The sequence below is a fragment of the Contarinia nasturtii genome, unplaced genomic scaffold (genome assembly GCF_009176525.2).
Source record: "Contarinia nasturtii isolate CC-2019 unplaced genomic scaffold, AAFC_CNas_1.1 Cnas_scaffold_1182, whole genome shotgun sequence".
NCBI classification, from domain to species: domain Eukaryota; kingdom Metazoa; phylum Arthropoda; class Insecta; order Diptera; family Cecidomyiidae; genus Contarinia; species Contarinia nasturtii.
In genome coordinates, this window is record NW_022198526.1 from 610,205 (window position 1) to 631,798 (window position 21,594).

General features: G+C 33.2%; 3 protein-coding genes across 3 annotated transcripts; 2 read left to right on the plus strand and 1 right to left on the minus strand.

The window, feature by feature from the left end:
- The first annotated feature begins 453 nt into the window (after positions 1-453).
- LOC116344838 (60S ribosomal protein L9) lies at positions 454-1,767 on the plus strand. The gene is made up of 3 exons (XM_031773626.1): positions 454-586; positions 928-1,173; positions 1,380-1,767. Exons 2-3 carry the CDS (start codon positions 933-935, stop codon positions 1,706-1,708), a joined length of 570 nt encoding a protein of 189 aa, XP_031629486.1. The 5' UTR covers positions 454-586; positions 928-932; the 3' UTR covers positions 1,709-1,767.
- A 769-nt stretch (positions 1,768-2,536) lies between these two features.
- Positions 2,537-6,754, plus strand: LOC116344861. Its single transcript, XM_031773672.1, has 4 exons — positions 2,537-2,950; positions 3,092-4,042; positions 4,123-4,304; positions 5,426-6,754. The coding sequence occupies exons 2-4, from the start codon at positions 3,116-3,118 to the stop codon at positions 6,693-6,695; spliced, it is 2,379 nt and encodes a 792-aa protein (XP_031629532.1). The 5' UTR covers positions 2,537-2,950; positions 3,092-3,115; the 3' UTR covers positions 6,696-6,754.
- Positions 6,755-10,824: 4,070 nt separating this feature from the next.
- Positions 10,825-11,886, minus strand: LOC116344892. The gene is made up of 6 exons (XM_031773741.1): positions 11,777-11,886; positions 11,537-11,703; positions 11,363-11,468; positions 11,232-11,294; positions 10,993-11,171; positions 10,825-10,929 (listed from the first exon to the last, which is right to left on the minus strand). Exons 1-6 carry the CDS (start codon positions 11,851-11,853, stop codon positions 10,868-10,870), a joined length of 654 nt encoding a protein of 217 aa, XP_031629601.1. The 5' UTR covers positions 11,854-11,886; the 3' UTR covers positions 10,825-10,867.
- Positions 11,887-21,594: the final 9,708 nt, after the last annotated feature.

A 21,594-nucleotide genomic window follows, 5' to 3' on the forward strand; every position in this document is an offset into this window, starting at 1 on the left:
TTGGTTGACGCAACTACTGCACTCGAATCCCCATTTTCCTACTACTACTACGCATTTGCACAAAACGTATTCGAAATAGTGAAACTCATATTTTGATATTTTCGAAGATTGAATACTGGTGAAAATTGTTTTAATGAATTGATTGTTTTAATGAATTGTTCGATTTTCATGTTGGTCATATAAGAATATTTTTGAAAAGTCAATAATTCAAGTGGATTTTAAATCAATTTAAAAATACTTTAAATTTCATGTCCAGGTGTCGCTGTATTGGGTGTGCTTTTGAAGCGATTCTGACATAAGAAAGTACACAACTTGCTATAACTAAATCGAAAAAAATGTTTTAAAAGTAAACAAAAATTCTAGAAAAATTTGATCGATTAAAAATGTCCGTATTTTCAGCTTGAATTTCGTTTATTTGTATGCGGTTCACATAACAGTCGACCCAACCCGAAACACATACGAAATTACGTACACCACCGATGACAGCTACGCATGTGAACGGTAGCGGTTGAATGGTGTATGACATCGCAAACGTAAACGTCAAACGTTCCTTTTCTTTCTCTTTCCGGTAGGTGCCGAATAACGTGTAAGTGCTCTGTGAATTGATGAAATTTAATTGAAAATCATCAATAGAAAAATGAAGTGATTTATATCGAAATTATGTTAAATTATGTGCAGGAATCTTTCAGCAATGCATTGATATAAATATATTTTGGTGATTTTGGAATTTTTGTTGAAAAATATTCATTTTTCGAGTGATTGTGATTTGACAGCTATCATATACACAAAACATAGGGACCGTACGAATTTATACTGTAGAGATAACCTGAAATTGTTGCAAGATTCAATCACATTTCGCATAAATCAACTTTTTCGTCTGTGCAAAGTTTGAATGTTTCAATATAATTTCCTTGTTTCTGTTTGTAGGCAAAATGAGAACCATCAACTCAAATCAATGTGTTAAAATCCCACGGGGCATTGTAGCCTCCGTTAAGTCACGTATTGTGACAATCAAAGGCCCGCGTGGTATTCTGAAGCGCAACTTCAAACACTTGGCATTGGACATCCAAATGGTTTCACCACGTACATTGAAGGTCGAAAAATGGTTTGGAACCAAAAAAGAATTGGCTGCCGTTCGCACCGTGTGCTCGCACATCCAAAACATGATTAAAGGTAAATTGAAATTCGAAACCGAAAATTGAATTATCAAAGTATTCAGTGTGTTTACAGCATTTTATTTGCTAATGTTGTGCTTGGTTGTGTCCCAAAATAATACTAAAACAAATGACTTTGTTCACCTTATTGTCGTGTTTTGTTTGCAATACAAAGTGTGAAACTAACCTCTTATTTGTTTTTTTTTTTTGTCTTCGATTATACAGGTGTTACATATGGATTCCAATACAAAATGCGTGCTGTATACGCGCATTTCCCCATCAACTGCGTTACATCCCAAAACAACACAGTGATTGAAATCCGTAATTTCTTGGGCGAAAAATACATTCGTCGCGTCGAAATGGCACCAGGCGTCACCGTTGTTAACTCAACAAAACAAAAGGATGAATTGATCATTGAAGGCAATGACATCGAAGCTGTTTCTGGTTCGGCTGCGCTCATCCAACAATCGACAACCGTCAAAAATAAGGATATTCGTAAATTCTTGGACGGTTTGTATGTGTCAGAAAAAACTACCGTTGTTCAAAAGGAATAAATTTTCAGTTAATTCTCAATAAACTATAATCTACATTGGATTTAACGAAAACACAGAGAGCATGTTGTTTTTTTCTTCTACGAATTAAAAAAAATTAGTTGCATTCAAAGTGAATTCTGGTTTTACTCATAAGTGATTTAACGGTCTCATGTTGTGTGAATTTAATTTGGGTCATTTGGAAACGGACTCTTTTGAATCATATTAAATTGAATGTTCTTTTTTCTTTTATTCTCGGAATAAGGTGAGTATTTTTCAGTCGTTAGAAGTTTGGAATTCAATGACATGTGAAATACGGTAAAATATTTGGTGGACTACTTTAGGCATTTAGCACTCTCGTGTATCTATTTGTATTCATTTTCAAAAGATTGTATCAAATATTTTTATTTATAGTTAATTTCGTTAGTTTCACAAATGATGGACTGGAACTGTTGCTGACACTCAAGCCGACTATTAAAAAAATGCGCCGAATTAACATCGAAGGCAATTCAAATTATTGTGCGCTGTTCGCCAAATCTTGGAGAGCCATTTGAAATATTGGAGCGGAAAATTTGTTCCCATTGAAAATATTTGGTACTGCCAACATCGTGCTCGTGACTGAAACAAATCAATCGTATTTTTAAAGACGCGCATTCCTCGTGGAAAATTTATCATCTATAACCGAATTTCGATTAACTCATTCAAATCAAGTGACACATGATGCACTGAAACATTTCTTATTTCACTCAAAAGATCTGTTACTGTTGCTTTTTGAGTATCCTAAAATAAATTTTCACTACTAATAAATAGTATTCAAAAGATCAGTATGCCGGTTTCACATTTGAACATTACATGGATTTTGAATGAGACAGTTTCTTGTCAAATATGCACACATACAAAAATCATTTTACGCACTTATAATCAAAATGTCAAAAATGTGGAATGTGACATATTGATCATATTTCTTTGTCATAGAAGTTGTGTGTGTCGTGGAGTAAACAACAGTGATTTTTACAATGATGAAAGATCTTGTTAAAAACACTGAATAACCTAAAAATAATTGGAACTACCCAAATATACCACCAAATCTACAAAAAAAAATTATTTAAATATGGGAGATCAAAAACCAAAACAATTTTGAAATCATCATAGTTGCAATTTGATTTTCGTTTTGTGATTTCGATTGATAGTCATTTTGTAAAGGAATTTTGAATTCCAATTCAAATTGAACGGATTTCGTGAGACCTTTATTCTTCGTTATTCACGGTAAGTACAAAGGTCATAAAGTGATCTCATCAATATGAATGTTGATTCGACAATCGTTGAACTGATTTCAACACACATTTTTATATCTACTCACATGATAAGATTGCACATGGTAAAAAAAGTGCTTATCTCTTTACACAGATTTGAGATCATCTTCATTTGAAAATGGCCGAGCGCATGGAGACGGATGATTTGAATTTGATGAGCATTTCAGACGAAATATTTCCCAAAATCTTTCAGCATTTGAACGATACCGATTTGTTGACCGCTACAAGAGTTTGTAAGCGCTTCAGGGTCATTGCAATTGAAGCATTTACCACAAAGTATAATGGAGAAAATGACGATAAATATTACAGCGTGATTGTTTATACTGACGACGCGACTCAAGAGCCGAAACCATATTGGCCATTTTTCAACACTTTCGGTCACAGAATGACATCATTGAAACTAAATTTACATGTTGATTTTATGAATTGCTCCGTAATCGTTCGAAATCATTGGCTAATCCATACGATTGAGCAAAAGTGTAATTCTTTAAGAAAATTGAAAGTAACACTGAACGGTGAAGAGGCACCAATTAGTGTGACGGGGCTGATTCCAATTTTTTCTAAACTCACACAATTGTCGTTGCATAAGCTTCGAATGAAAAATTCAAAATGGGCTTTAAATGTATATCCGTCACTTACACGTTTCCATGCGGTTAAAGTTAAAGGATTTCTTCCATCGGATCTGGATACGCTTATCAAAAATCATCCACAACTTCAGCACTTGGCAATCGTGCGCTGCGATAAAATTGGGCTTAAAGTATTGGAAAAAATGCAAAACACCGCGACCGAACTCCGTGCTCTTGACCTCATCACATTCGACGGCAGTTTTACAAGTGAACTGGAAGCAATTAAAATGAGGAAATTGGAGTCATTAAAAATTTCCCTCGGACATGGTACTATCGTAAGTATTCTTACAGCTATTTCAAAAGGATGTGAAAATCTACGAAATTTGGAAGTCATGCCAGTGAAAATGGACTACAAATGCGAAATACGTGGCGATATTATAGATGTCATTTGCTCATTCAAGCAACTTCGAAGAGTTGATGTGAGTGCCAAGATAATAATTCCCCATCTTTTTTTGTCAAAAAGTAATATTTGTATATGTATATATTTTTTTTTATTTAGATTTTTGGTCGTCGAATGGAAATGAAACTTCTCAAAATTCTTGTCCGTCGTCTTTCCAATTTGGTGGCGATACGAATTCAAAATGCAGACGAACAGTTTGATTTGACCGATGAACATATTCTGAAGCTATTTACCTTGGGCCAAAATCTACGCGATGTAACAATTCATGTGCATACAACGGGGTATACTTACTTTAAAAATTACTATTCCATTATTGAAGAATGCTATCCATTCTTTCGATTATTCTTCCATTACATCCGAGTATCACTTACAGTCGGCTTTCAATGCGACTCGATTTAAGAAGCGCCATCTCTTTCACGCCAGGTTCTCATATATTTTTTTCTTGCAAATAAAATTGCAAAATTGTATAAATTGAATAAGTTTTGCAATAATATTAACGAAAATAACTAATGGAATTTATAATAAATAAAAAAATTGAAAAAACACACAAATATTTTATATTATATGATTCACCAGAATAGCTTCACTTCGTGTTGTTTACGTTGTTTCTTTTGACAGATATCAATGTTTGACAAATACATATTTTCTCCACGTAACCATCTCTACATGGTCTACAAGTCAAAGCTACATATCATATAATATAAAATATTTGTGTGTTTTTTTCAATTTTTTTTATTTATTATAAATTCTATTAATTATTTTCGTTATTATTATTGCAAAACTTATTCAATTTATACAATTTTGCAATTTTATTTGCAAGAAAAAAATATATGAGAACCTGGCGTGAAAGAGATGGCGCTTCTTAAATTGAGTCGCGTTCAAATACATTGTCAATATACAACGCAAGTGATACTCGATTACATCCATTACATCCATTTCATAAAATCACAATATCGAAATCTATTTAGTATGCAAGAAAGTAGTAAGGGGTTGATCACACATATACACACAAAAATTAAAAACAATTTGCAAATGAATTGAACGAAGCTGCGTTAGCAAACACTTTGCTGACAAAAATTGAGATTTGGTAGTAGTAGTGGTAGTAGTGAGATGATAAGCAGAGCAGAGCAACGAAGGAATCATCGTTGGATACACACTATCGCATTGACGTTGCATCGACAACATGGTTCAGCACACGAACAACAGAGATAGACAGTGAAAGATAGGGAGAGACTACTTAGCACATTGTGTTTGCAGTGTTGTTGCAAATGTATGACGATTACTTTGCTCTTAAACTGTACATATTTGATTTTCATTATATGTTTCCATTACTTCCATTACGTTCCATTACATATTGATTAATTTCCATTTTTTTCATTCTTTTCTTTGTGATTAACCCTAGGCATACGAACGGAGTGATTAAAAGTTTATCGTTCGACTTGAATTTCTTCAATCGATTTGTTGATGCTGTCAAAAACCGTCGCACAGCTAAATTTACATTTGATCAGTATGAAAAGATAGTTGTAACCAAAGAGAAAATCACAAAAGATGGTCAACTTGTGCATTGGATTGGATTTGATTCGGATCGCAACTGTTCGATATTAAATCTAACCAATAAATGTTTTCAGAAAATATTTTCCTTTCTAAATGGCGAAAGTCATCGTGCACTATACGAAACTTGTACTCGACTACGAAAGGAGGTGCGAGAGAAAATTTCACAACAACTCTTCCAAATCGATATGAATAATTTGCCGCTGGCGGAAGGTGTTCTCCAACGTTTCAGCGACGACATTAAGCGAGCCTCGATTTTGGCTCCATCCTCACCAAGAGACAAACGTAAGCAATTTTGGAACGCTTTGATGGCAAAATGTGGAAAACAGCTGATCGAATTGCATGTGCAAAAAATGCAGGCGTGTTTAATGAAAGGATACAGTCTTTCGTTTCCGAATTTAGTAAAATTGGTGCTAGAGGACATTCAGTCGGTTGACTATAATGTATTTACGATGTTCAACTGTCCAAAACTTACACATTTGGAAATGTGCGAACACTACATAGAGAATCCTTTTATATCCAACGAGCAATTGAGCGAAGTTGATATCTTCAACAATCTACGTTCGATCAAACTGGATCGTGTGGATGATTGTATGGAGCATGTGTTTAATGGCATGAACGAAGTGGCCTGTGGTCGGGTCAAAGAATTTACGGTTGGAGGATACGAGGATCGAAGCAAATCTGATGATTTAATGCATATGATGCTGATCAATGTGATTTCGAGATTTCGTAATTTAACCACATTGAATTTGATCGTTGCTTATATGGAGAACATGAATATTAAGCATCTATTCGAAAACTGTACGAAAATTGTGAAACTTTCCGTCGCATTTGAATCCGACTTTGATTTTTCCAATGCACAACGAATGTTCGAATGTGTTCGGAAAAATTGCAAGCAAATTGCTGTTATTCAATTGATCCAGAGGGCATTCATAACGGATTCCGATGATGGCATTGAATTTGATAATGATAAACAATTTGACGAGAAATTCTTGAAAATGGTGTACGATTGCTTTCCAAATGCTGTCATAAGTATTGTTTTCGTTGGCTATGACGGAGAGTGCCTCAAAGAAAGACGCATCACCAATAACTGGATTAATACGACTAAAAGGCCGCTTTAATATTATTATTGATTTATGTTCTCCTTAAAATAAAACACTCTTAGTTTTTATTTGATTGATTTCTTTTGCATTTTATGTTATGTAACTTTTAAGAAAGAACGTGAAGGCTTTTTGCTTCTTTTGACACCATGTGTAAGACATATGAATGGTTAAGAATAATAATGAAACTTAATTTTGGTTCAAACTGGAGTGTCCCGCAGAATTATTTCAAATGAAAGTGTCCCGAATATTTGTTTCAAACTAAAATGTCCCTACAAAAAAGATTCATGTAAATTTTCCTAAGCGCCATTTTCATTTGCAATAAATCTGAAGGACACTTCGATTGTAATTTTTTTTTGAGTCCTATTCATAGAAATTTTTTCGGGGGACAGTTTGAGAAAGAGTTTTTTTTTGGACATTTCAATCATAATTTTATGTACTATATGTATGAGAACTGAGAAAAAATCTGTTCAATAGGTATCACATAGCAAGTTTATATGAAACTCTCGGAGACTCGGTATAGAGCACTCAAACATTGAAAAAAGTCCAGATCGTGATTTAGATGATATGGAATGCGATTTTTTTCATTCTGATTTCACCAGGTGAAACAGAAAATGTGATAATATTTGTAAATCGAAGAAAAAAAAATTTAATTATTTTTTTCATTTTTCGCAATTTTTCATCATCTATTACATGGCAACTTTATATGAAACTCTCGGAGACTCGGTATAGAGCACAAAAAGTGAAAAAAAAAACAAATTTTTTTTTCTCAATTCTCGAACACAGCTAAGTCGTCTATATCATGTGTTGTGAACAGAACGTAAAGATTTGTCATCTCTGTCCCCCAAATCGTGCTTGGCAAATCTTTTTTTCATGCTGTCTCGCTCACCCTTGCATTCACACTTGTTTACAATCGACATTCTACTAACACACAACTCACACTTGTATTTTGCTGTGCAAAATTGCAAATGGCGCGTATTAACTTCGGCATCTTAATAGATAATAAACATACTACTACTCGCTATTAACATCGATCTTAATACTACTACTCATGTTATTATGTGTAGTATGATTGGTTGTTAATAGTTAATAGCATCCTAATAAAATATTATCATAATACAAAATGTATTAACATATCGGATTTGGCACATCTATAATTCAACTACAATTGTTTAAAACTCATTTAATTAAACTACTTCTCTCATCAGAACCACAGAATGAAATAAATTGATTTTTGAAGATTCCAGCACTTTTTTATAAGTCTGGCGCAAAACGAGTTCGAGTGACTTTAAGAATTCAACTAGCCGGCCTCCGCTCGCTTCGCTCGCTACGGCACGCTCGCTCCGCTCGCTCGGCTAGGCATGTTATTATAATTCCTATCTCTGAAATTACTATCTCTATAGATTTTGACTTTATTAAATTTTGTTTATTCAATATTAATATCAATTTTAAGGCATAGACCATGTTGTCCCACCTCAATAACCGTGTTAAATCGTGTTAGACCATGATGTACCATGTTGTCCGACCTCAATAACCATGTTAAATGTTGTTAGACCATGATTACCATGTTGTCCGACCTCAATAACCATGTTAAATGTTGTTAGACCATGATGTTCCAACCTCATTTACCGTGTTAAATCGTGTTAGACCATGATTTACCATGTTGTCCCACCTCAATAAATGTTGTTGGGCCATATAGTTTTGCACGTAATAAAAAATTATTATGATAAGTTAATAATAATAAGATTTCCCATCAATATCGTTATTAGGATCGGATCCTAATAACGTTATTATGATTTTATTAACTTATCATGATAAAATCATAATAATGTTATTAGGATTACATCCTAATACTTATTATGTTACTTGCTCCGCTCGCTCGGCTAGACATGTTATTATAATTCCTATCTCTCTATAGATTTTAACTTTATTAAATTTTGTTCATTCAATATTCACTTCAATTTTAAGTCATGGACCATGATAGACTGTGTTAAATCGTGATAGACCATGATGACCATCATGACTGACCCCATTTACCGTGGTAAATGGTGTTAGACCATGATGGACCATCATGACTGACATTATTTATCGTGTTAAATCGTGTTAGACCATGATGTACCATCATGTCCGACCTCAATAACCGTGTTAAATGTTGTTAGTCCATGATGGACCATCATGTCCGACCTTAATAACCGTGTTAAATGATGTTAGACAATAATGTACCATCATGTCCGACCTCAATAACCATGTTAAATGGTGTTAGGTCATGATGGACCATGGTGCCCGACCTCAATAACCGTGTTAAATGATGTTAGATCATGATGTACCATTATGACTGACCTTATTTATCGTGTTAAATCGTGTTGGACCATGATGGCTGTTAAACCAACTTCAAAAGTACCTCTCCCGCATAATTTTGGGCCGAGGAATCCGAATTTGATCATGAAATTTACAAATTTTGACATACCCCATACAAATATTAAAAAAATAAAAATCGACCGTGATGGAGTAGTCCAATTTGGTCCAAAACCTCATGGTGACCTAGATCTCGGTCCAAAGTATAAGTGTGCAAAGTTTGGTTCAGATCGGTTGAAAATTGTGGGAGGAGTTAAGGACAAAAGAATGGCATTTCGTTTTTATAATATAGATATCTGCACATTATTATAAAACTTGTTTTTGCATACGTTTCTTAATTAAAATACAAAAAAACTAAATGACTTGTTTTTTCTTTATATTTTGACCGTGTTTTAGGAGCTGTTGTTCAAAACTAACGGTATTGCATTTGGATTTTCAATAATCTTGACCGTGGATCTTGACCTATCCAAATAAACTGAACTTAAAAAGAATATCAGACTTTTAAGCCATTCACAATGTGATAATGCAGTTTTGTTTTGTGAACTCTTCAAAATCTTTCGTTGCAATCAATGCTCACAGAAGACGTCAGTTGTAATATTTGTGAACTCTGGTAGTAATTTACTAAATTACCACCATTACAATGTGCGGCATGGTGATTTTTGTATGTATTGTATTTGCTTTGCTGTGACAGCGCTGTACAGTATTACCACCAACACTGCGTTGAGCGATAGTAATATTGCTCGGCAAAGCACATACAATACATACAAAAATCACCATGCCACACATTGTAATGGTGGTAATTTAGTAAATCACCACCAGAGTTCGCAAATATTACAATTGACGTCTTCTGTGAGTGGTTTTATTCGAAATCAGACGTAACGTTAGGAAGTGTTAAAAAAGCTTCAATCTCTTTGACTTTTAAATTACGGTACAATCCCCTCGTCATCTCTCTTCATTCTCTTTGAATCACCGAATCACCTTCTGATTGAGCTAGTATTTCATTTCGATGATTAAGTTGAACTGAAATCATAAATCATTGGAAGAGATTACATACATATAGATTATAGAAGTGTTAATCTAAGAGACTAAGAATTATGAAAAAAAAACACCAGAGTTCACATTTTTATCAAACGAATCCTGGCTCATTTCATCTTTAGAAAATTTAACCCAATACGGGTGATTCCCTGGTGAAAATATGGGAAAACGAATCGCTTTTCCATTGAATTTTTCACCATTGTCCATTGCATACCTAAAATTCATATTAATGCTATACAAACAAGATTAATGCTATACAAACAACGTTTTTCAACTTACCCATATTCAAATTCATTATTTTCACCTTGTACTTTCGTAAAATGAACATTTCTGCTCATACTTAGCCCAACAGCAATAGTTGTGCACATACAAATAAAAGCACTTAATTTTGACATTTTGCGATCGTTTTCATTCAAGTTAACTGGCGTAGAGCGATCCTATGTTGGTACTTATATATTTTAACTATGTGCAACTTTTGCAGCTCCATTGTTAATTAGTAATAATATTCAATCAAATATAAAATCTTAATGGTTTATTAGGCAATTGGTTACATTGATTAGTTACGATGTGCCAATTTGCTGTTGTGTTGCAGTTGCTTATCATCAATTTGCAAAATTTTTCCGTATTATTCTGATTTCATGTTGAATTCTAAGTAAGCCAACAAGTAAGTTACAAAATCTAAAGGAAAAATTTCAATGAAATAAAACATCGAATTTAAGAAAAAAATCTTCAAAATAATTTGATTATTATTGCAATTGGAATTTATGATAAAAAAGTAAATAATGAACAATTTTTCAGCTCTTTTAAAGATTTGAAGCAATTTCCTCTGAAGTGGTCCCTTTTGGTTGAGATGGTGGTTTACATTCTGTAATAGATTGCAACAAACGATTAAGATTTGGATTTTGTATTCAAATCTGAATTGACTTACTTAATATTTGCGTAACTTTCTTATAAATATGTTTAATTGAGGCGAGTTCCTTGTTTGTAAAATATGCTTCATATGAATAACATTCATGACGGTGCGGCAAATGAATAGTTTGAACACGTGGACTTTTATCATAAGACGTTTTACCAACAACCTGCCTTTGATTGTTTTTTGAGAAAACCCTAAATCATAAAAACCATTTTTAATATACAATTTAAATAACATCAAAGTAAAAAACGTACGTGTAATTAAAAACTTTCGCTTTCACATCGGCCAATATAAAGCTGACATTTTTTAAATCCCAACTGAAAAGAAATGAAAAATTCAAAATATAAATCCCATTTAAAATCCACCGTTTCACTTTAAAACTTACTCTGGATTGTAAGGGCCACCTGTCACGTTTCCATTGTTAAATACTTTATAATAAACAAAGTCGTCTTTTAAATCAGCTAATATGTCACGTTCGGTATGAATTTCAACTGAAATACCAAAGTTAGCAATATGATGGAACATATTTTCGATGCAATTCATATGAAAATCAATTTACCAGATCGAACCAATTTTTCGAAAGAATTTTGCTTATATAGTTCATCGTTTGAAAATTTAACCCAATAAAATGTAGCGTTTGCACCCACCAGTAGAAAAAGTCCTGGAATCCTATCGGAAAGTGGAGTGACTCTACCAGCGAATAAAGGCATTTCACCTATATTATATCTGAAGAATAGACACGTATCATATTTTATTTACGAGGACTAGTTTTTAGACGACACAATTGTTCACAACTTACTCGTAGTCAAAATCGTTAATTCCATCCTTATATCTAGTAAATTTGACAATTTTTAAATCTTCCTCACATAATGACATAGTCAAAGCTGCTAGAAAATAAACGATAACCCTTATATTGTTCATTTCAATTGGAGCAACCAATCCAATCAAAATTATCTGAAGAACTAAGTTTAAAAGAACCATTCAAATGAAAAATTGTGTAGTTTTTTTGGTGATAAAAACAGGTTAGAACAAACCAGTGATACGCGTTTAGAAAGTTTTATTTATCGTCACTACATCATCGCTGATGCCATTAATTTTTTTGATTTGGATGAGTGAGATATAAATCAATATTGACTATATATTATACGTTACTGACACATATTGATTTACAACGTAAAAAACCTTCAAATCCGAATTTTTTTCAACGCTGAAGATGAGATTTCTCGGATGAGCTTCAACCCAAATATATATATTCAATTATTTGCATTCCAAAAAATGATTACCAACATAATATGTCATTCAAATGATGATCATTTAATCACTTTTATATGACTTCATGCTTTATATATTTAAAAATATTCTCTTAAAATTAAAACTAACCCAAAATGTATAATTTATCAAGAACAGTATATTAAAAAATGATATGTTTACGCCAGTCTTTGTATTTTGGATGGATATCCATCCGAGATATTTTAGAATATCTGGATATTCAACGCAACTGCACATATAATCTACGGTATGTCGCTACACGAAAAATACCGACACAGTGTGATCCGAAATACATAGACTGGTTTACGCGTTATTATCTAATCCATTTTTCTGTACTTTTCCGATACGTATTGGAATGTGCCAATCGGTTGTCTTCTTGGAATCGTACGAAAATTGTAACTCAATGTCTTCAAGTGTTCGATTCTCCGTTTCCGGAAGAATATTAAACAACAGAATGAGTCCAGCAAAAGAAAATAGAAAATACAGCAGTGACACGCCAGGCATTGATAAGGAAGTTTGCAGATCATAATATGTTTTGATTGTTGTAAATCCCATAATATAATTTATAGCAGCACTCAGTCCGGTTGCTAGTCCTCGAGCCCTAATAAATGTATCAACATTGTTAATTGATGAGTGATTACTTATCGGTTATCATCCGTCTAACTTTTTGTTACAATCACTTACTTGAAGGAGAATATTTCGGCTAGTAATTGCCAGGGCATCCTTATGTGTGTCAGATAAATGTCAAAACATAAGTTTATGAATCCATAATCGAAATTCAGAAAAAAAAAATTGTAATTTAGATTAAAAATGAGAAGAAATCAAAGTTTAAATCGAAACCGTATTATATTTGGTGTTTGTATAAATGAAATTCAAACTCGTTATACAAATTTAAAGTATGTTAAAGTCAACATAATAGGGTAGAACAAAATCCTGAAATTACTTACATAAGGATTCCACAATAGGAACAGAAACTCCATACCTATGAATGATAACCATAATAATTTTGGTATAACATTAATTCAGAAGGCCCGTTAAATGGATTCCGTAATCTTTCCACTGGCGTTGAATGAATGAACTGAGCTGCTTCAAATTGCGGTGTGTTTTACCACGAAGCCTTGCCTTCATAATGACCCAAACAATCGATCGGATTGCAATCGGGTGACTGTGGCGGCCAGTCCATTTGTTTTATTCCATTTCCCTCTTTCCAAGCGGTGCAGAGACGACTCTTGTGTTTTGGATCATTATCTTCTAGTAGAAGCCAATTCGAATTACCGTTGCCATAGAACTTTTTGGCGGTGGGTAACAGTGTCGATGCATAAAGTTGGTTCATCCTCATGGCGTTTAGAATGCCCGTGAATACCGTCAACTTTCCAAAACCAGCTTCACAGAAGCAACCATAAACATGCACCTTTTTCGAATGCTTTACCGTGTGAACGACCACTCTCCTTTCGGCTCTAGACTAACCGGGGATTGCGTTGGCATATTTATATGAAAACGTCAGTGGAATCTTAATCGCGAACGCCATCTTTGGTTACATGTATATAGCTGTTTCTTTGCTGAAAATTTCACTTCAATTTACTACAATACATTATTTATTTAGAAATATACAAATATTTTAAATATTTGTGATGAAATGCACAGAAATATACATTTTGGATGTATATGCAAATATTCATTTTAATTCTTCTTAAAAAAGAGCACACTGACAAAACTAAGGTTATGATTTTGACAACACCGTGTTGTAAATGCTTACATTCCAACGAATGTTGTGAAGTAGCCAACAATTGTTGTCATTGTGAATACGTACAATGGCATATATTATATGTATTCACAACGACAACAATTGTTGGCTACTTCACAACATTTGTTGGAATGTAAGCATTTACAACACGGAGTTGTCAAAATCATAACCTTAGTTTTGTCAGTGCATGTTATACAAAACAGGTACGACAAATTTCAAATTTGCAAAATGTAAACAAGAAAATGACAGCTATTATTCGGCCCAACATTGAACTGATAGAACCGCTGTAATGCCATATATACTTTATACAGATGGGAAACAAGAGATGGCGTTGTCATAGAATTCGGACTAAAAATGTCAGTCGTAATACCGGGTTTCTCTAGACTAGGCATTGGTAGTGCTATTCACCAGCCAAAAGAATGACTTTTCAGTGTATATAACTTCGCTCCAATCTCTTGTTGAATTTTGTTTTGCCCAGTCAATGCGTTTTTCTTCTGGCTTTCTGTCAAAAGTGATTTCTTCATTGTACTGCGATAACGAATATCGGCCACATCTAATCTTCTTTTGAGAATGGAGCGCGAGACGTCTATTTTAAGATGGCGTAGCCGTTCAACACCTTGGCTTAATGACATACCTGGATTTTCATCGAACAACGTAACCATCCGTTTATCTTGCTTTGTTCTTTGTATGATTGAAACAGATTTATACATATACAGAAAAACCTCCCAATAACGAGACATCTGTAAAAAATTCCATCATTAAAATGTTCCACTGTTTAAAAAACCACGACAAAGTTATTGATTTGTTGAGCAATTTTATTAACGTTTGTATACAAACGAACCAAAAAAATGTCAATAAACCATATTCACTGTAAATACTCGTGTATTAGTGAATTGTTTAGACTGAAAGAGTGAGATTGACAGAGAATTGGAAGAAGAGAAGAAATGACAATGATCCCATATGTTCATCACGTGCAGCAATATTGCGTTTGCAAAATACAATCAAATATTATTAATCACTCGTTTATTGACATCTTTTTGGCGGCTTCAAAGATGTTTGCTTATGTCTACCACTTTTGGATGGTTTTCCTGTGATTGCACTTGCGTTTTTAATAATGAACTAGAGTTCATATATATTTCGATATATTTTCATTGAGTGCAATTTAGTAACAACTGCAATGCTGATAACTTTTTTATAATAACATTTATTTTAAGGCATGTGTTTGCTACGCGAAACATTCATATTAACCCATCGCTCTATTCGTAGGCATGTTCGCACAAAATCTTTTAAGTTTCAAACATTCAGATAAAACATTTAGATAAGACAAACGTTTTAAGTGTTTACTTATACTCAATCACTGAAAATGTCTATTAAAATTAAAGGGAAACCAAATCATAATAAAATGCAAAACATTCTTGTATTCCCAAGTTAAATTTGAAAATATTCACGTGCTACCCAATTTTGTTGGCACTCGTAATTTCATCGTAGTCTTCCAAATTTTTCAATTTTACAAATTAATTGTCTTCGAATGTGTGAGAAATAAACGTCATATTAGCGTGGAAATGGTTTTATGGTATTCTTGCACACGCTTTCTTTTGCACAATATTACTTAATCTGTCAAGGCATATTGTTTAATATTAATTAGATTAAAAAATTATTTAATATGAATCAATGAATTATGAATATTTGTGGGCACAGTGGCTACTACGACTACTGCGGCACTATTCGATCAACTGAGTTAAGCTGCACAAGCTTTGGTCAGGAGATAAATGGATGACCGTTTAGAACATCGTATGTAGTTGCAAAATACTGTGTCAACCGTGTCTGTGTACAACAAAGGTATGGATTTCAGCACAGACACGTAAAATAGAAATCCAACGCCATATAGAATATGGCAAAATCATAAGAAATGTAGGATACAATCGGCTGATCACCGATTTATCTGAATTAATTGATCAACAGAAACCAGAAAGATAAAGAATTCTTATCTCAAGGCCCTATGCTCCACTAGGAGTTAAAGGAAAAAAAAAAATGAATTATGAATGTGCTAATTTCGTAAATATTTTCGAGTACTTTGAGCTCATTTTCAAGTTCCTGGCTTACTATCAAATGAACTTTTTCCGCCTGCCGTCCTTTTATACTTTTATCCATCGATTGCTTGATCTTACGCGAAGCCTGATCATGGTATAGGTTTTTCTGTATAAAACTTGTAACTAACAACACCTCTAATGCGTATTCCGAGTACTAATCAAAGTCTGTGACAATATGGCCGTCATAGTTTGGCAAAATCATAATGAATCGATTGAACTGCGTTAAAATAAAACAGTAGAAATAAATAGATTTTAATTTTTTACATTTTTGAAAATTAAAAATCTTTTGTTTTTTTAATTTTGTGAGATTTTCTGTCAACAATATTCAAAAATATTAAATTAATAAAAAATGAATTGGTTGACATAACCTCACTTTTGCGTCGCGATCGTGATAAATCGATCAAATAATTATTAAAACGAAAGTGAGGTTATGTCAACCACTTCATTTTTTATTAATTTAATATTTTTGAATATTGTGTAGTAAATCTCACGAAACTACCGGAAACTACAAAACAAAACAAAGATTTTATTTTATTTCTACTGTTTTAATAATTATTTAATCGGTTTATCACGATTGTGACACAAAACTGAGGTTATGTCAACCAATTCATTTTTGTTGATTTAATATTTTTGAATATTGTGGACAGAAAATCTCACAAGATTAAAAAAACAAAAGATTTTTTATTTTCAAAAATGTAAAAAATTAAAATCTGTTTATTTCTACTGTTTTAATTTAACAGTTTAACGCAGTTTAATCCATACTGTCACAAACTTCGATTAGTACTCGGAATACGCATTAGAGATGTTGTTAGTTACGGGCATGATCAGGCTTCGATCTTACGCGCTTCATCTGGTAGTTGGTAAAAATCACTTTTCTAAATGTTCAACTCTTCAATGTTGGGCGTATATTGAAGAATTTCAGCCACATTGACGACAAAACCTTTGGAAGTTAAACTCAATCGTCGAACTTCTCTCAGTGAGGGGGACAAATTTCGTAAAAAAAAATTACATTTGCCAATATCCGAAATCGGTTCATCGAAGTAAAATTCGACAGTTGTAAAACTTTGGTCTGCATCGGTTCTTGTTAATAAAACTTTATCATTGTCTTCTAAATTAATGAGCAGCTTACGAAGTAAAATGCATTCATTTAATATTTCCGGAATGATTTGTACTGCTGCGCCATCAGTTGAAGTCGATGAAATAGATACTTCTTCCAGACACTTCATGCTTTGTAGGAAACTATATTGAAGTATACCAAGAGCTCCCCCATTCATAAGCGAAATATCGGAGTAGATTCGTAGCTTCGGACAATGTTCAGACAATTCTAATCCAATTAATTTCACAAGATATTTACTTATCGAATCATTTTTGGATTCAAACACCTCTAAATTTGGTAGTTTTGTTATGAATTCTACATTATCATCAAATATTCCTGAATTTTCCAAGTACAATTCAGTCAATTTGGTCTGCTCAATGTGAATTTGTTTGCTAAATTCTATATCATCCCACTTGACATTTATCAACTTAAGTGTTGTAAGTTCTTTAGCATCATTTATGAAAAATGTACAAAGTTTGCCGTAATCATTTGAAACACCGTGATCACACCTGATAAGCAAATGTTTTACACCATGAATGAATGGGACAACTTTTTCTATTAAACTCAAGTTGATATCTATATATTGACGTGATGTTAGATCGATTTGTAGTTCCTCGAGTTTATTTTGTGAACAATATTTGATGATTTTTTGGATGGCTTCCCCAAACCGATTGGCCACATTTACTTCAATTCTCAACCTTGTCAATGATTTTCCAAATGTGGTTAGAATACTTTCCATTACCAATCCATCTTGTTCTGAATCATAGCGTGACATGTCTAATGTTAATAGTTTACCACCAATCTGTAAACTATTGACAAATCCTGTGAAAAATTGATCATTTTCAGCACTTAATTTACAGAATGAATGCAATTCTTCGATTGACAAATAGTCAAACACTTTGAGCCAACAATGCGGATTAAGTGTGAATTTCATTCCTCTTCTGGTTGGCTCTTCGGATGAATCGATTTTCGCCACTTTTGCAGATGGCTGTAACTGAGATCCTGTTGTTTTTCTCTTCATTTGAATTCTTTTCCATTCCATTGCAAAGCACAAGAAAAATAAAATAGTTTCACCTTATTTGAAATATTGCGTTTGGTTATCGAAAATGTTTTAATGCAATTTTACTTTGAAGACTTTTTGAATGTGCTAAAGTAGTTTCGAAACTAGACTGATGAAATCTTTGCATATGCACACCCTTATATACAAATACTTTTGTAATTAGGATATTGAAAATGTCCTTTGCAAAAAAAAGTGAATAATTTAGTTATTTCGTTGAAATGTAATGCAATTACAATAGCTATTTTACTAACAAAAATGAAACAATGGAAGTTTAATGACTCATTACATTGCACATCATACCATACCAAATGACATAGATCTAATTACACTTTAACCTTAGACCCGTCCCTCGGGTCAAATTGACCCGAGGCATATTTCTTTTGCAAATTAGACATACTCAAAATCACATATATGATCAAAATATCGTTTTTTTCGAGAGTCGAGCGCTATCCATATAAATACATTGTGACGTCACACATCTTACACAGAAACGACACCTTTGTAAAACAGGCTAACTACAATGTAAAAGTATAGCGAGAGGAGAAGGGAGTAAATAAAAAGGGGAAACAGATACGTTTGATTTACATTGTAGTTAGTCGGTTATTAATAGATGGAGTTTATATAGTGTGCCCTTATTGCGATTGACTCTCGGTTTTTTTGTATACATTGGACCTTCATCTTTCTAAACATAGTGAAAATTTTACACATATGTGACATATATGTGAGATAGAGCAATGAAACACACATGAGCACTATACGTCTCACTAGGTCAAATTGACCCGACTCTTTGTACCATACATTTTATATGGAATATAGCTAAAAGCAAAACTGTTTGTCCATATACACTCAATTTTTTCTGAAGCTACCCGCTGCCCTCCAAAGGGGGTTGGGTTCATGAGTAGCCCTGGGTCTCTCATTGATAGTAAGGGAAGAAAATTTCATGGATTTCAACCGAATTTTCTCGAATTTTCTCGAACATTTTAGAAATGTCGAGAAAAATGCAATAGAATGTTCTAGAAACTCATTGAAACGGGCCGAAATTCATAGAATATTCTGGAAATTTCGAGAAAAATGCAATAGAATGTTCTAGAAACTCATGTAAATGGGCCGAAATTCATGGAATGTTCTGGAAATTTCGAGAAAAATTTCTTGCTACTTCGCTGAAAGCGAGGAAGAGGAAGAATACCCTGATGATAATGGAGTAGTCCAATCAATACTGATTACAACGAGCGAACCGCTATTGAAACGACGTCGTGAATCGGTTATTTACCTTTGATTTAGTGTTTTTTCGATTATTTTTTAAATGAAAACACATGTGATACACACATGTTACATATGTAAATACTTTCCGACCGAAAAAATACGAGCAAAATTTATATTTCGTGAAATAATTGCTTTTATTCGTTGAAATTTATTGAAAAATGACTAATTTCCATACAAAACGCACTACGGGTCAATCTGACCCATAGAGACGGGATGAAGTTGTAAACACCATAGACGGGTCTAAGGTTAAAATATAGTTGTTCTAAAGTTGTCACTTTGATTCCATTTTATTGTATTCATTGCCATTTTTCACTTCAGCAATTTTATTACTATGTGGACTTAAGTGAATCACATTTAGCAAATTAAATATTTTCACCTTAAAATTAACCAGGCACATAGAGAAAAAACAAAAATGTAATGTTTTTTTATTCATTTTAACGTTGAAAAATGTAATGTTTTGGCCCAGTTTAGTGGTAATTTTTGAAAGAAAATTGAATGCAAAAAAGTCATATATTTCCATTTGTTTTATTACTGGTGTGAGACTTGATGTCGGAGTTGAAGTTTAAAGCATTTTTATAAACAATAATCGCATCGCATACATAAACATTTCTCTTTTCGATTGTGTTTACATAAAACGTTTCGACAGACTCCGTGTGATAGCTATGTGTGTTCGTTGATGCTTCGTAAGCAATAACAGCATTTGATACAACGTATTGATTATTCATATGCATTTCTGTCTACATATACATTATGTATCACTCTGTGTATTCACTCAGATTTTTCTTAATTTGCTTGTGTCAGCAAAATTCAAATTTCAACCGAAAATCACACATCTCTCTTTGTTTATAATTTGACATTTCTCGCCGACGTTCATTTTGCTTGTTACTTCAAATGTGTACAGTGCATTGTGTTGATTAGTTTCAATCGTAACATTTCAGAAGGAGTTGTTTTGTAAATCAGGGCCGGTATTCTTATGCCACTTTCCGATCAATTTGTTCGGAATTATTCCCAAAAACATATTTCTATGAATGAATATTGTTTTGAATAATATTGTAGCACATAACGAGAATAATAGTCGTTATTCATAAGACAAAAAAAATAAACAATATTCCACTTATTTTGTTCGGAATTATTCCGACACCTCTTTCAACAGTGGAATTATTCCGACAATATATTGAGCGGACTATTCATTTGAAACTAATATTTTTTTGTCTTTTCAACGTTTGGCGTCAAATATGGACACCAAAAGTACCAAAATATAACTTTAATAGAGCTCTACAGCTTGTCGCCAAACATTGAAAATATAAAAAAAAAATTGTTACACACTCAAAATATTAGCTACGGTCAGGCGCTGAATCGGACTGAAAACAATAGAAGTGGTTGTTATAGTGATTGTAGTAATGTGAGTGTTAATATAATTAAAACAATAACTTTTAATGTTTTCACTGAGCTGAGTTATTTATATAAACAAATCATTCCGAACGATTTTTGTGGATTGTTCTAGAATACCGGCCCAGAACACAATATATTCTGATGGTGAAATGAAAGTGACTAAATAAATCGTTTTCTTCGACAACACAAATAAAATCTCATTTTCATATCAAAACGGTTGAAAAGCAGTTTCTGTTCATTTTCAAAATTGTGCTTCAAACCACGAGTGCTTTTATGCTATTTTACAAATAATATTTTCATACGGTGATTTACATTTCGATTTTGATCATCGGCCATTTTTAATAAACGTTTACTTTTGTCGATACAACAATAATTCCCTATAAATTCGGGTGCATTTTTGAGGTGATTCCACAGTTTAGTAAAGAATTTCACAGCAGTAAGTGTAGCGTCTCTTTGACCGCTCTATATTTGTATATACAATTATACAGGGTGGCGCATCCCAAGTCAGTATAATACTCTTTTCGAAGAGTGTATACGCTCTTCTCACACTCTTCGTTTAGTTTTATTCGACTCCCTTCTCACACTCTTCTCACACTTTTGCATAAAACACGTATATTGAGTGAGAAGAGAGTGTGTAATGGTATTGGTAATGCTATCACTGCTGTCACTGCATTCCAGTGGAAGTAATGTTTGTATTTTGATA